The sequence below is a fragment of the Brienomyrus brachyistius genome, chromosome 18, assembly GCF_023856365.1.
Source record: "Brienomyrus brachyistius isolate T26 chromosome 18, BBRACH_0.4, whole genome shotgun sequence".
NCBI lineage: Eukaryota > Metazoa > Chordata > Actinopteri > Osteoglossiformes > Mormyridae > Brienomyrus > Brienomyrus brachyistius.
The window spans coordinates 13,763,851-13,776,982 of NC_064550.1; the positions used below are offsets into that span (position 1 = coordinate 13,763,851).

General features: G+C 46.3%; 2 protein-coding genes and 3 non-coding genes across 11 annotated transcripts; 3 read left to right on the forward strand and 2 right to left on the reverse strand.

Moving 5' to 3' along the window:
- Window positions 1–243: 243 nt before the first annotated feature.
- Window positions 244–2,385, reverse strand: ppdpfb (pancreatic progenitor cell differentiation and proliferation factor b). Its single transcript, XM_048983018.1, has 5 exons — window positions 2,220–2,385; window positions 1,524–1,605; window positions 1,209–1,286; window positions 907–1,003; window positions 244–565 (listed from the first exon to the last, which is right to left on the reverse strand). Exons 2-5 carry the CDS (start codon window positions 1,576–1,578, stop codon window positions 439–441), a joined length of 357 nt encoding a protein of 118 aa, XP_048838975.1. The 5' UTR covers window positions 1,579–1,605; window positions 2,220–2,385; the 3' UTR covers window positions 244–438.
- A 132-nt stretch (window positions 2,386–2,517) lies between these two features.
- trnae-cuc (transfer RNA glutamic acid (anticodon CUC)) lies at window positions 2,518–2,589 on the forward strand. Its single transcript has one exon. It is a non-coding gene; the product is annotated as a tRNA-Glu (tRNA).
- Window positions 2,590–2,939: 350 nt separating this feature from the next.
- trnaf-gaa (transfer RNA phenylalanine (anticodon GAA)) lies at window positions 2,940–3,012 on the forward strand. Its single transcript has one exon. It is a non-coding gene; the product is annotated as a tRNA-Phe (tRNA).
- A 51-nt stretch (window positions 3,013–3,063) lies between these two features.
- trnaq-cug (transfer RNA glutamine (anticodon CUG)) lies at window positions 3,064–3,135 on the forward strand. Its single transcript has one exon. It is a non-coding gene; the product is annotated as a tRNA-Gln (tRNA).
- A 614-nt stretch (window positions 3,136–3,749) lies between these two features.
- tpd52l2b (tpd52 like 2b) lies at window positions 3,750–12,580 on the reverse strand. Of its 7 annotated transcripts, none has more exons than XM_048983011.1 (10): window positions 12,350–12,580; window positions 11,194–11,342; window positions 10,844–10,992; window positions 10,361–10,420; window positions 8,557–8,604; window positions 6,922–7,023; window positions 5,887–5,913; window positions 5,566–5,607; window positions 5,372–5,420; window positions 3,750–5,274 (listed from the first exon to the last, which is right to left on the reverse strand). In XM_048983011.1, the coding sequence occupies exons 1-10, from the start codon at window positions 12,366–12,368 to the stop codon at window positions 5,188–5,190; spliced, it is 732 nt and encodes a 243-aa protein (XP_048838968.1). In that variant the 5' UTR covers window positions 12,369–12,580; the 3' UTR covers window positions 3,750–5,187. The 7 variants fall into 7 exon arrangements, with proteins under 7 accessions (XP_048838968.1, XP_048838969.1, XP_048838970.1 ...); XM_048983012.1 differs by having other exon boundaries at window positions 11,194–11,315; window positions 12,350–12,577; XM_048983013.1 differs by lacking the exon at window positions 10,361–10,420 and having other exon boundaries at window positions 12,350–12,576.
- Between the last annotated feature and the right edge of the window lie 552 nt (window positions 12,581–13,132).

The window sequence follows — 13,132 nt, forward strand, 5'->3', positions numbered from 1 at the left end:
GATCTAACGGAAACATAACGTGCCAAGCACATAAAAAAACAAACATCACAGTACAGCAATACACTCCGCCATTTATAGCAAACAAAAAAAAAAATCAGTATAAACTTAAAGCCGGGATGTATAACAATTCATAAATCTCCCAGCCTATAAAAAAAATTTGATCAGAAAGAACCGGAACTTCTTTCCAGGCACTGTAGAGTCATCTGCCATTACGTAGTCCTAAAACAAGACTCCACACCAAAGGCAGGCTGAATTTGTTTATTCACATAAACGCAACACCCGGACGGTGAAAGGGAGATGATTAGATGTACTCAAAGCTGTTTGTCCTGTAGAATATGCAATACGTTTTTTTTTTGGTCACAGATATAAGATGATGTTGAGTTCTGTGGATAAGTACAGATGTACCACCGCCACCTAACCCCTGCCTCGAACCCGGTGTCACGAGGGGAGCGGACTCCCAGCCTCGGCCTTCCCGGGCTCCCCTGAGTCACTCTGCTGCCGCTTGGTCGCCATCTCCTTGGCGATACATGTCACCTGGCCATTGGTCACACTGAGCGTCCCCACCCTGCAAGTCAAGGGAATGGAAGAGAGACCTCCTCAGCTTGAGTCCATCGCATAGAAATCCTTCGGTTTTGCACAGATGTCCACGTTAGATTTTACGGACCACATTTTACCATTTAACGTTCTAGAACGTTCAGAACTAGATTATTTGGATGATCGCAGATTGGAACTCATCTCCTGATCCTTAAACATGCACCTCCAAAGCACACAAGGAGGATTCTGGGAGTTATAGGCAGAGCTGCAGTAAGCTTACAGACCATCCCATGGAGGTCGCGATACGGTGGGAATGCAACAACACGAGCAGTGAAACCCCCTGGGACATGTAGTCCAGTAGGCCACACTCACTTCTGCTGAGCTTCAGTCACAGTGGAAGTGCCTGGCTGGTTCTGCTTCCCAAAAAAGAAACTGGACCACCAGTGACCAGAGTCTTGCTTGGGCAGACCTACAAGCAGGGACAGTAGAACGACGGGGGTGCAAAAATATCACAACTGCATCTTAAACTTTAAGCACACAACTTTCAAACGCAAATCTGTCTACATGTGAACACCAGGCTGAAAAGGTGTGTTTGGACAGCGAGACCTCTGGCGTTTGCATCTCATGGTTAAATTTTTAAGTTGCCACACGGCCAATTTTATGACCAGTCTTACCTGGATGGTGAGGAATCACCTCGCCCATGTATTCTGAGCTCCCACATGAACTGTTGCTGGAAGTGGAGCCCAGGCGTCCTGGTGAAGAAAACAGCATGATTTACCACCAGTGTTGGTGATGTTACTCACAAACGTAATCTATTGCAGACAGCCAACGTCCAGAAAGTACAAATCCAGACCAACCAGTTGAGCCTAAGGAGTTAGGTCAGAACACTCAACTGATTGGTTGAAACAAAACCTTGGTCTGGATTTGTACTTTCTGGACGTGGTAATCTTTCATACAAGTAAGTTTATAGCGAGCGTCCCGATACTCACTTCTGTAGTAGTCATGGGTGGCAACTAAAGAGCCGCTTGATGGGATCGCAGCCATCCTTCAGGCGTGTGATTGACAGAAATCCTTGTAGGGAAACAGACAGAGTTACGGAAGTGGACGCAGTTTTGAAAAAGGATACAGGATATCAGGCATTACGCAACGGCTACTGCCTCAGCCATCACGTTTTTCACGTGCAAGCGAGTGAAATCGCGGTATAGTTCCGTATGCCCAGAGCGAAGACATTGTGTCCTTTCATGCGCTGTTTGGCACTATAACCATTTCTGTTGCCATATCTTTTAGAAAGCAGTTTCTAGCGAAAGTGTACAACTGTTAATCTGCTTATACAAAATAAAAAACTTAAACCAACATTCGTACTTGTTGGAGACAAGTAAGATAATCATCACGTGTTAATGTATCCGATTAGAAATATCTGTACACAGGGGTTGAAATATACAACTTGACAGCTGGAACTAAACGGCAATACCTTTGGATAACAACTATTAATATTAATTAATAATTATTAATAAACAATACTTTCAGCGTGTCTCCTTTGAGAAAAGTAAAAACACACCTATGTGAGGCTGAATAGTCAGCTATTAATAAGTCCGAAGTATTGTACAGAAGTACAATGTATTAAACACGCATACGAAGGACCACGGTCATTAAGTGTGACCATAAACTGCAACAAATGCACTCACCGGGTAGTAAGGAGATCTGCGCCCAAGTTGAGTCAAACTCCTAAACGGCAAAGCTCAGGGGGGCTAAACGTTAGGCGACGGGGGCCATTTAAACCGGGGGTGTCCCGTCTTCAGCACGTTCTGATGCGATCAGACCTTCTCAACTCCTGTTCTCTCCAGCGCTCAAGACAACCCTCATTTATAGACCAGGGTGACGCCACTCAGCCCAAGGCGGAGCTCCAATTAACCCAAACTAAAACCTATATATAGTAAATAAAAGATACTGTGTTGAAGAACACATAGAAAACCTTGCTTGTTTTCCCTGGTGGTCTAGTGGTTAGGATTCGGCGCTCTCACCGCCGCGGCCCGGGTTCGATTCCCGGTCAGGGAATGCAAGGTTTTTGCGTAGTTTTACAATATAGTTTCAAATACACGTGTATATATCAATACACGTACCTTACTTAGCATATCTGTATATTTAGCATATCTCTGTTTGTTTGCCCAAAGCGACGCAAAACTGTGTATTAGCGAGAAGGGTGAAAAAAGTCCAGACCACGTGTGTTTAACGTTTTGAATGTCTACGGACTGATGTTTGATTTTCAGCGCCATCTGATGGCCGTGTAGTTAATAATCTAAAAAGTTAACTGCGAGGTATCTTGACACCGGCGGAAACCGCACGAAAAGCGATCTTAAGTTACAATTTCTTTGCAAGTAGACTATTGTCTGCAAAGGGACTTACGTGCCGGAATAGCTCAGTTGGGAGAGCGTTAGACTGAAGATCTAAAGGTCCCTGGTTCGATCCCGGGTTCCGGCAGCGGGGAAATCGGATTGCAATGGCACCATGTTGTGGTTCGATTTCAGTGCTGGTTCCATGGTGTAATGGTTAGCACTCTGGACTCTGAATCCAGCGATCCGAGTTCAAATCTCGGTGGAACCTGCGTTTTTTCACACTCGGTATCAGCTGCTCCTCTCCAACAGAAACTACTCAACGGCTGATCAGTCTGTTAGAAAGGTGCAAAGTATCTGTACTACATTTTCATTCAATTTTGTCACTTAACTCTACAAATCACACTAGTTCTCAAGAATACTCATTACATAGAGTGTGTATTGTGTATTGTTGTACATTTGCGCATTTGATAAATTATGATTCGACTTACAAGACATTGGTGTCAACCCCACCTAGTGGTGCTCCTGGGTATTGCCTCCAGGTACACCGGAGTATCACAGGTTCTAATAGAAAATGGAGGGATGCAGGAATAGTGTCAGATGAACAAATATTCAGTGTTTCGTGACACGCTCACTCCTGCTGATATAATTACTGCTTCAGAACGAACACCACTTAGGAAGGAGAGCAGAGAGTATGAATAACAGTATTAATAATGTATGTAAGCGGCAATCTGGATTAAAGGTCAAACCTCATCCCAGGGAAGAAAAATAAGCCAAAAGGCGTCATGATTCAGCCTATTTTTAAATAATGAAGGATTTTAAAAAGCATTAAAAGCATCTCATACATAAAACTTGTCATTGAAAAAAAGAATTACACACATCACGTAGAGCTTAAACGAATGCTTTAATGATATTCTTATGAGTGATGGAAACGAGACAGCCACTTCACAATTCCAGTGCCGTTTCCTATCCCGAAGAAACATCTGAATGCCATTCATTCCTACAGCCACCATCAACCCATTGAAGCTCCCATTTCATTATTGCACCTACGTGGGCTAGTATATAAATCGTAATTTGGTACAGGTTCACTGTTAGCATAGTGTACTGTGTTTCACACCGTCATCACATTGGCAGCTCGATGCCAAGCAAGTTAAATGGGCGTCTTCTCTCGGTGGCACAGAAAAGCTCCCAAACATGCAAAAGTAAACGGATTACAAAATTATTGGCAGCAAGGTCATCCCCCCCAATATGGCCGCTTCATGCAAATCTCCCAAAAACAAAACAGAATGAAACAACTGAACTATACACCCACAAGAGACCAAGACATCAAAATCAGAACCTAAACTAGTGATGGCCAAACGAAGCTCCATGAGCCATTTTCTGAATTTTTTTTTGTCCTCACTGGACGCTGCTCTTGGTTTCCTTTGGGGCATGAATTGAGCCCTTTCTAAAAAAAGAGAGCACCACCTAGTGGTGTCAGAAAACAGCAATTGGTTCGCTTCAATTGGCCATCGCCAACCTTAACCAAAACCAGACATTACATTCAAAGTGAAGACAACACACTAGCAAGCAGAAGGAGCTCTGCACGCTTTCCATGAGAAGAAGCGTCAGTCGGCAAAGTTGGATCTGCCAGAACGCGAACTGCTTCCTCACAGCAGACGCACGAGCAGAACGGTTTAACTGTAACAGCTTCCTCCACCTTAAAGCTACCGATTAGCATACGGCACGAAGCTAGCGCCTACCCCTATAGTAGCATGCCTAAGCCATGCCCTCGGACTTTCTCCAGAAACTCTCAAAGCAGCCCTGCCCTCCTGAAGCAAAGTGGAACTGCGCAAGGTCGGTGGAGTGATGTCACTGTGCTTTGGCGGGCGGCAGATGGCTGTTTCACAAGGTAACCAGGGATGAACAAAAGAAAAATAAAGAAATAAAAACCACAAGATGAAGATGCAGATGTTTCAAGTTACAAAAATGGAGAGGAATTCCTATATTAATATTTCTAAATATATATATATATACTTTTAAGTTTCAATTTCTTCGGTAAATCTCAGCCCCTCAACCCCCAACGAACACCAGCCGGCAGAACTTTGTAAATAGTCATTTTATATATAGATCTACAGATAAAAGTTATGTAAAAACATTACGCAAAGCAGTGTAAAATAGTTCATATTACAAAACGGTCAAATATATCTCTGATTTATTTATTTTTTTTACAACCGGCGGAGATGTGACAGTGTACTCCTGTGTTTTACAGTGAGATGACATCTGCCTATGCTTTTAGTAAGTTGGTGCCGGGGGGGTTTGGGGTCCCACGGAGAGAGCCGCTTCAGAAGGGGGCACCGTCCTGCACGCCACTTGGCGCAGTTGGGGACTGTGCTCCCTCATCAGGGCCACGGTTGCCGACCATCTTGTACTGCACACAGACATAGACAAACAATGACCAATCCCACGTCGAGGTCTGGGCGCAATGTTAAACTCTCACAGCGTGTTACTCATGTGCCAAATCCTACCTTTATGTTGCCGACTTTGTCCTCAAATGTCTTGAAGGTTGGAGAGTTCCTAGGAATCATAAAACGGAAAAACCAAAAGGTCAAACACAAACACTCTATAAACGGAGGAACGAGACACAAAACGGACACCAGAAGAATTAGAGGTTGTGACATCACGGCATTACGGACGGAGCGACTGGACAGTGGTACTTTACCTCATAGCCGGCATACTTATCGAGTGGCGTATGGAGTAACCGCTACTCGGAAGGCATTAGGAGACAAAGAGCAACATTAAGCAGCCTGGCGACAAAGAGGAGCCTGAAGTAGCTGTGAGCTCAGGGCTAAAGCTAAACGTGTTGTAAGCATGCAAGTGTTCAGGGCCACGATGATAAAACAGGGACTGTCAACGGATTATTCAAACAAGACCAAAAAGCTGGCAGGAAGTGCAGTGCTTGTGTGATTAGCTTAACGTGACGTACCAGGGGAGGTGAATAAATAGAAATGTGCCATTTACTACAGACAGAGTGTCGTCTTACCTAAGCGAGTGTGAGAAAGGCAGGGCTCTGTGGGGCCAGCAGGCAGCAACAGAAAGGAGAAAGTGGGGGTGAGCAACACAAGGAGCAGCATCCGGGAAAGGGGAGGGGGAAAAGGCGTGGGGGGCGGGGTGTGCAGGGGTCGGCAGGTGCTCATGTGGATACTTATTTACACACTGACAGGCATCACAGACAAGACCCGAACAAATGGAGTAAAACCGTCAGCAGGACAGTGCACCGCTGTTGGTTAGTTCTCAGCAGTTGTTACCCTGTGATACCAGCAGGGGGCGCCCTGCCGTACAGAAGCAGCAGGCATTACCGTAAAGTGACAGAAATAGTTGTTTTACAGTCACTACAGAACCGCTGGGAAAACATTAGCAAATGGAGTTCATTCGGGAGAGTCACTGATCGCCTCTGTGGCCACGGGAGCATTTATGATGAATGATGATTTAAACAAAATCTCAAAAAGGCAGAGCAATACAAGAGTGGGAGGAGCTATGTGTGTTTCAACAGGAATCAAGGAACCGGGAGAAAGGGCACATGCCAGGAAGGAGCAGACACACACACACACACACACACCAGCATAGTGGTGCTGATACGGGGGGTGTGTGTCAGGAACTGAGTCATATCCTTGTCATTTGTCATCGAAAGGTCTCAATATTCATTTTCCAAAGGCACCATTAAATGGCGCCCAAAGGAGGATCCAGATGGTCTTGGATTATAGGTGCTTGACTTCTTTCAACAAAAACATCACTAAGGGTGCATAATTATACGACAGATGTACGATGCATCCTACAATCCCGGCATCTGCGTGAGCGCCCTCTTTCCGCGGAAAACATTCTGGACGGATACATCAGTGTACAGTAATTTGTGGGCGAGGCATGTAAGATACAGAAAACGCCATCATTTCCACAGAGGCCGGTGCTGATCACCGCTAACAAATGGCCCCGCTGAGGCAGAAGAGACTTCCGACACCCAGGGGGCGCCTTCAGTAAGCTGGGCCAGGCCACCCGGAGCGGGACTGAGCCCCAGTCGTACCTCATGTCGCCCAGTTTCCTGCTGATGGCGGTGCCCATGGTGGATAGGGCGGCGGAGGTCTTCTGGCCGGCCTGAGACAGAGTTTCCTGAGTCTTCTTGTACCTGGGGAGGGCACACGGGGGCATAGGCTTGAGTGTGGGAGGCCTTGAAGGACCACTGCCGCCGTCATAACGTGCAGCGAGGCCCCCGATGGCTAAAACTAAACCTATCTATTCTAACGCGTATTTTAAAAAAAAGCAAAACAAAATACAAACAGTGAAACAAGTAGGAAATGCTTCCCAGAGACACCAAACCCAAAAGGATGCAGTCAGCTGCGGGTGCAGTGTGCTTCACTCAGCTTAGGCGACATTAGCTCATTAGCTCTGAATGGCACAAGCTCAATCGATGCATCACATGCTTTATTCTGTTCAGAGAACCACGGGTCTGTGTCGACAAAAAAAGGGCCACACAAAAAAAGCAAAATCTCCTGCTTTCCAGCACATGGTATTACATGAGGCAAGGTCATTATACCACAGAGCCTCACCTTACTTACGCAACAAGAATCTGGGGAGGAGAAGGGAGGGAGAAAATAAAAAGCCGTCTGCCTGCTTGCGAACCAGCACTACTCCTCTGAGGGTGCAGCCTACATTATAATCAATTCAATAAAGACTAATGCAGCCTCATGCAGAGAAATTATACTTGTGCTGGTTCATTATAAAACATGGTCCCTTTGCCCAAGCATTTCCCCCCATTCATAACACTTAAAGTAATCCCTTTCATGCCTGAGTACTTAGGAAATATCATTAACCAGGAATATTTAATATGGTTTATTAAAAAAAAAAAAAAAAAAAATCAAAGTAATGGTTAACACTGAAATTCAGGTCGACAAGGAATGTGCCTGGTGTGATGTTTATGAACAGGCACCTCAACAGACACCCTAGAAACTGGTGGGCCTCTAGGACCAGGCTTGAAAAGCACAGGAATTTCAATGAACGCCAAAATGTGGACAAAAATATGAACCACTAAATAAAAGAATCCCACTGTAATAATGCTTAATTCATAACATATAGACTTTCTATAGTAATCTCCTGGTCAGATGATTGGGATCCAGCAGTCTGGGGGACACTGGATTGTTCCCGAGAGCCGTGAAGCAGTCTCTCCCTAAGGCTGTAACATTCATGCCGACGTGGGCAGGAGAGTAGGGGGGTGTCATTGTGCCAAACACGCCGCACCGGCACGTCCCATTCTTGTACGACCCGGGCAGCTCTAAGCCCCGCCCTTCCCCGTTCTTCTCCAGCAGATCCAAATTAACCTTCACGCGGCGTCACGGCTAGCAAACGCTCAGCTCGCCTGCTATCCATCAACCTTCGGGTCTGACCTGGCCATATCCACTTTAACGACACATTTTTGGAAGCACTGGAAGTACCCAAAAGTACTGACAGATATGAAGCTTGGCCACATTGGAACAAGTCAAAGAATTAAAAGCACCAGGGCCTGACCTCAGACCCAATAATCCCCCAAGAGAGAAAAGGACCGCTACGCAGGAACGGTTAATACGGAAACAACACCACCCACTGAAAGGCACCTGAAGGCAAAACCCAGAACAACAAAAAAATAACATAAAAAAAAAAATAAAAATAGAACCAAAAAACTCACGCTTCTGATTGGCTAATGTCCTCCAAAGTGGCCGACGCTGTGAGATATCTACAAACAAAGTATTAGACTGTAAAAGATTGTTCAAGGGAGGGAAAACATGCACATGAAATCACTGGGGGGGGGGGGGACACAGATTATAGTTCCAAAACATTACAAATGCAAAGGATTTAAACAAAAACAGCAATATCTATTCTAGCTAGGTACAGGCTGACACAGATGGGCTACAGTGAAAAGGCGACACTTAAGGTCCACATCCAGAAGTATGCGGAAACCACCAAGCCGGTCAGGGCTACAGCGACGCTGTGGAGAATCCAGCTGCCAGCCAGCCAGCCAGCTGTAATGTTTACAAGAGACACAGACTGACAGAATCAGCGCAAGCTTGGGCAAAACTGGCTGCGAGACAAAACCGCCGGGGGGGCCACAGGGCCCCATGGGAGATGGCCGGCTGACTGCGGAGGGAAAGCATCAGACCGGGAAACATCTGCAGTCCAGCAAAAATGAACAGAGGGGAGTCTGTGTGCCATAAAACCACGTTTACACGTTAGACTTGACAGCACGCTGCAGCTTGGCTAATAGATTATTCAGACATTAAAGCGGCGTTCAAGCCATTAGTGACGACCTGCCTCAAATGTACGTTGCTTTGGCCAAATGCATCTGCTAAAAAAAAAAAAAAAAAAAAAAAAAAAAAAAAAAAAAAAACATGCTTGCAACAGAACGTCGATTAGTGTACAGAAACTAAAAACCTTTTGGGCTGAATTAAGACGGATGATTCAATTTAAACGTCATGGGACTAAGTGTCATGTGACAAAGACAGGCCAATGGAAGGAATATTCATTATTATCCCCTCAGGCAGGCTAGATGGCCACCAGCAGACTGAATTGAGGAGGATGTACAAGAAGAAGCTGGTGTCATCAATTAGCAAAAAACCTGTCAGACCAGCTGGCTCAGACAGCCAACAGCATTTGAGTGTAAAACATGACATCCTTTTGGAGTAAAGTTACATACAGATTAATTTAAAGCTTTACTTAACTGCACTTTATAAATACATTGTATTACATTACACTCCAATGAAGAATGTTTAGAATTTTAAAAAAAGTCTAACAAAAACAAAGAGACAAATAAAAAGATAAGTAAATAAATAAATGGTAGAGAACTGAATACCACCTGAAGGAAGGAATGAGACAGGGACAGGAAGAAGGACAAGGATGGACAAAGACCTCTTCCATTCGCAGCACCTGGGCAGAGGACAATTCCCAATTCCTTTTAATTCCTAAGGAATATCTCATAATGCAAAAAAAACCAAAACCCAGCAGCGAATGTTAGTGGTTAGGCAGCGTTATCACCTCTGCCAAGGTGTGACGGTGGGAGCCGACTCCCGCGGATACAGCTGGGAGATGTAATCTCCCAAAAAGAGCCTGAATGGGACCAAAGGGACGTAGATCACACGCAATACGATGCACACTCTGAGGCTGCTAGTGTGAAATCTTGCTGGTTCTGCCAAGCCCACAACTGGTTGTTGTTCCACTGAGGGAACTTTCCAGCTTCAGAGAAACGTGGACAGAGACTGGAAGTTTAAAAATAATAATTTAAAACAGGCGTGGGCTACTGTCACGGGCAGCAAGCGCGATCATTAGTTAGCGTCGTTAACGGCAGCAGCGAAAGCAGAAAGGCTATCGGGATGGACATCCAGTCCGGTCTCACCGCGGGTCCCAGCCTCCCGCGGCCCCGAATCAAAAGGAAGGCGCATGGAGAGGAGGGCGGAGCCAGACCACGACGGCAGCGCGGCGCTAAGCGACAAACTCACAAGTGGGAGCCGGTAAACGCCTCGTTCCACTCGGCAAGTTTCTGTGCGGTTTTCACATAGCTAGAAAGAAAGATGTGGTTAAAGACAAAGGACACCCTCCACACCCACCACTGAGGGGTTCGCTGGCGGAACCAGGCAGCCTGAATGACGCAGCTCTGACACAGTGACACTTTACGCCTTGTCCCTTCTCCCAGACAGCATGGCTCGAGGCAACAAGTTCGTACCGTCGTAATATATATCATGGGTATTTCTGGAAGCTTTTGCAAGTCATTTGGACACGAAAGGGCCTCGGGCAAAGATGGCACAGACGCTTGATGGCATTTTCAAACGTGTGTTCTCAAACCAAGCCTTGAAAATCTCAGCTGCCTGGCGTGACAGATGATCGCCGGGAACCCGAGGAACACGCCGACCTCGAGCCCCACGCCTGCCGGATCAAATGTTTATTTTTAAGAGTGCAGGGCTTTTCCCTCGGTGGACACTTACGCGTTGGAGGCCTGGACGTCCTGCCAGCTCTTGCTGAGGTTCTGCTTGAGCTCATTGAGTGGATTCAGGCCCAGTTTCCGCTTCAGGTCGGCCGCGTGCCTCTCCTTGGCGGACAGCACTTGCCGTAAGGTGTGAATCTCCTCCTCCACCTGGGAAGAGAGAGTGCCAAATTCGTTCGACCCCTAAAGAGTCTCTGCTGTGTCTTTAAACCCACACTGCAGATAAAATGAGGGGCAGAGCTGCTTAAATGGTGACCGGACAAACAAAGCGCTTGCCCTTCACAGGCCCCTCAAACGTTTCTGTGCTTGTTTGAGTGCTATGCGGAGGGCAGCCAGCAGGTGGCGCAGTACCTTCGCAAGCTCAGTCCTCAGTTCCTGTGCCTCTTCTTCTGTCAGGCCCGGTGGCAGAGTGCTGGTGGCGTTACTGGAGGCAATACCGGCAGCTCCCTGAGCTGGAAGGTCCGACCCCAGGCCTTTGTTGGGAGAGTTGAGGTTAATGTCTGCACCATTACCAGGACACAAGCAGAAAGACGAGAGAAAGTGGTAATGAATTATAAAACACCCAAGGTGGTGGTGGTGGTGGTGGTGGGGGGGGGCTGCTTATATCGGTCTATTTGGGAACATGCGCACCGGCTGCTGACTTCTCAGCCTACTGCTTTTTAATCAAACCCCCATTTGAGTAATTGACTCAATAAGGATGCCACCCCAGATTATACACCACAACTTACAAACAAAAAATATGCAAGATGCAAAATAACTTACTGCGGTTTTACATGAGTAAAGCAATCGATCGAGGAATACAAAGATTTATCCGATTACTTCATGCGACAGTTCCATTTTTACAATCGGCCTAAGCAAAAGTACGCTTTAACAGCTAAACAGAAACAGCTGAAGCTGTGACACTTTTGTTACTGAAAGCGACACTCCGCGAGGCAAGTAAACAAAAGCAAGAGATAAGCAAACATGAATGTGCGCCGCGCCCTCCCTTAGATAGAGGCAGGAGGGACACGGCGACAGGCACGGGGTGGTTGAGCTGCTGAAACTGTACCGGGGGGTCCAAGGAAAACAGGGTCAACGAGCCGACGTTGCGAGACGCACTGTACTGACAGTCAGGGTTAAATCATTGTATATTACGTAAATATATTAACATCCCGTCTGGCTCCGTAAATATACATAATCAGCTGCTAATGCCACTGCCACACAAGCAGGTGTCGTCGGCTAAAAACGCGACAACATCTTAAACTTTCAGTTAATTAAAGCGCGTTAAGTAAAGGCATTTCCAGCAGTTCACGTGGAATCACCTTCAACGGAACTTAACCTGACAGCAAGTTTCTCTTTAGCCAACGACCTCCCGGACGCGACGGGATTTACATGCCAGCAGAGGCGCTTGGCCAGCCTCGCCGACTGCTAGGGAGCAAACGGAGGCCCTCGGGCGGCGGCCACGCAGAGCTGCGAGGCGCCTTCCAACGCCAGAGCGGTTGCCTAACCTCCCCGCCGCGACATTTACCTTGACTAGTGGAGTCCATGGTGTCGTGAGTGCAGACAAGCGCCCGCTCCCTAATGCCGTGGTTCGGTGGCTACGAGAGTACGTGAGTTTCTGCGCCCGATGAGAAGAAGTCGAGCGGCCACCAGCAGAACATCGGCCTCCGTAGAGACGGATCCAGAGAAACAACCAGCGCGCGCAGGTACCCGAGTCAGAGACGGGCCAGCTCGGCTACTTCCGCATATCTCTCTGACGCCACTTCCTGCGAATATGACACGTCACCCGCGTGCTGTCGAGTACCAGTGTGAATGAAAGTGAATATACCGTTTTATAATTTGGATAAAAATACACCGTGTCACTTTCGAAATAACCATGCTTTATGTAATCACGTAATATGAAACAATAAAACATGACGGCACGCCTAGACTACAACCACGTTATTTTAATCTTTTGATCTAATCTGATTTTTATCTAACAATCTAAGCTACCGAAAACAAGAAAGGAAATCGGAGTGACGTTTTCCGTTAAGCCCACAGCCTTTCGTTGCACCTGCTGTGTACAATGACAATAAATGCACTCTGTTGTGATTCTAAATAGATCTGTGGCCTAAACAACAAATAAGGCGATACATTCAAGGCATATCTATCTATCTATCTATCTATCTATCTATCTATCTATCTATCTATCTATCTATCTATCTATCTATCTAGTCTGTCTGTCTATCTATCTATGTTTCTGTCTGCTGGTTTGTTTCTTGTCAAATGAAACTTCGAAACACACAAAATAACAAAAAGTCATAGTTTGTAT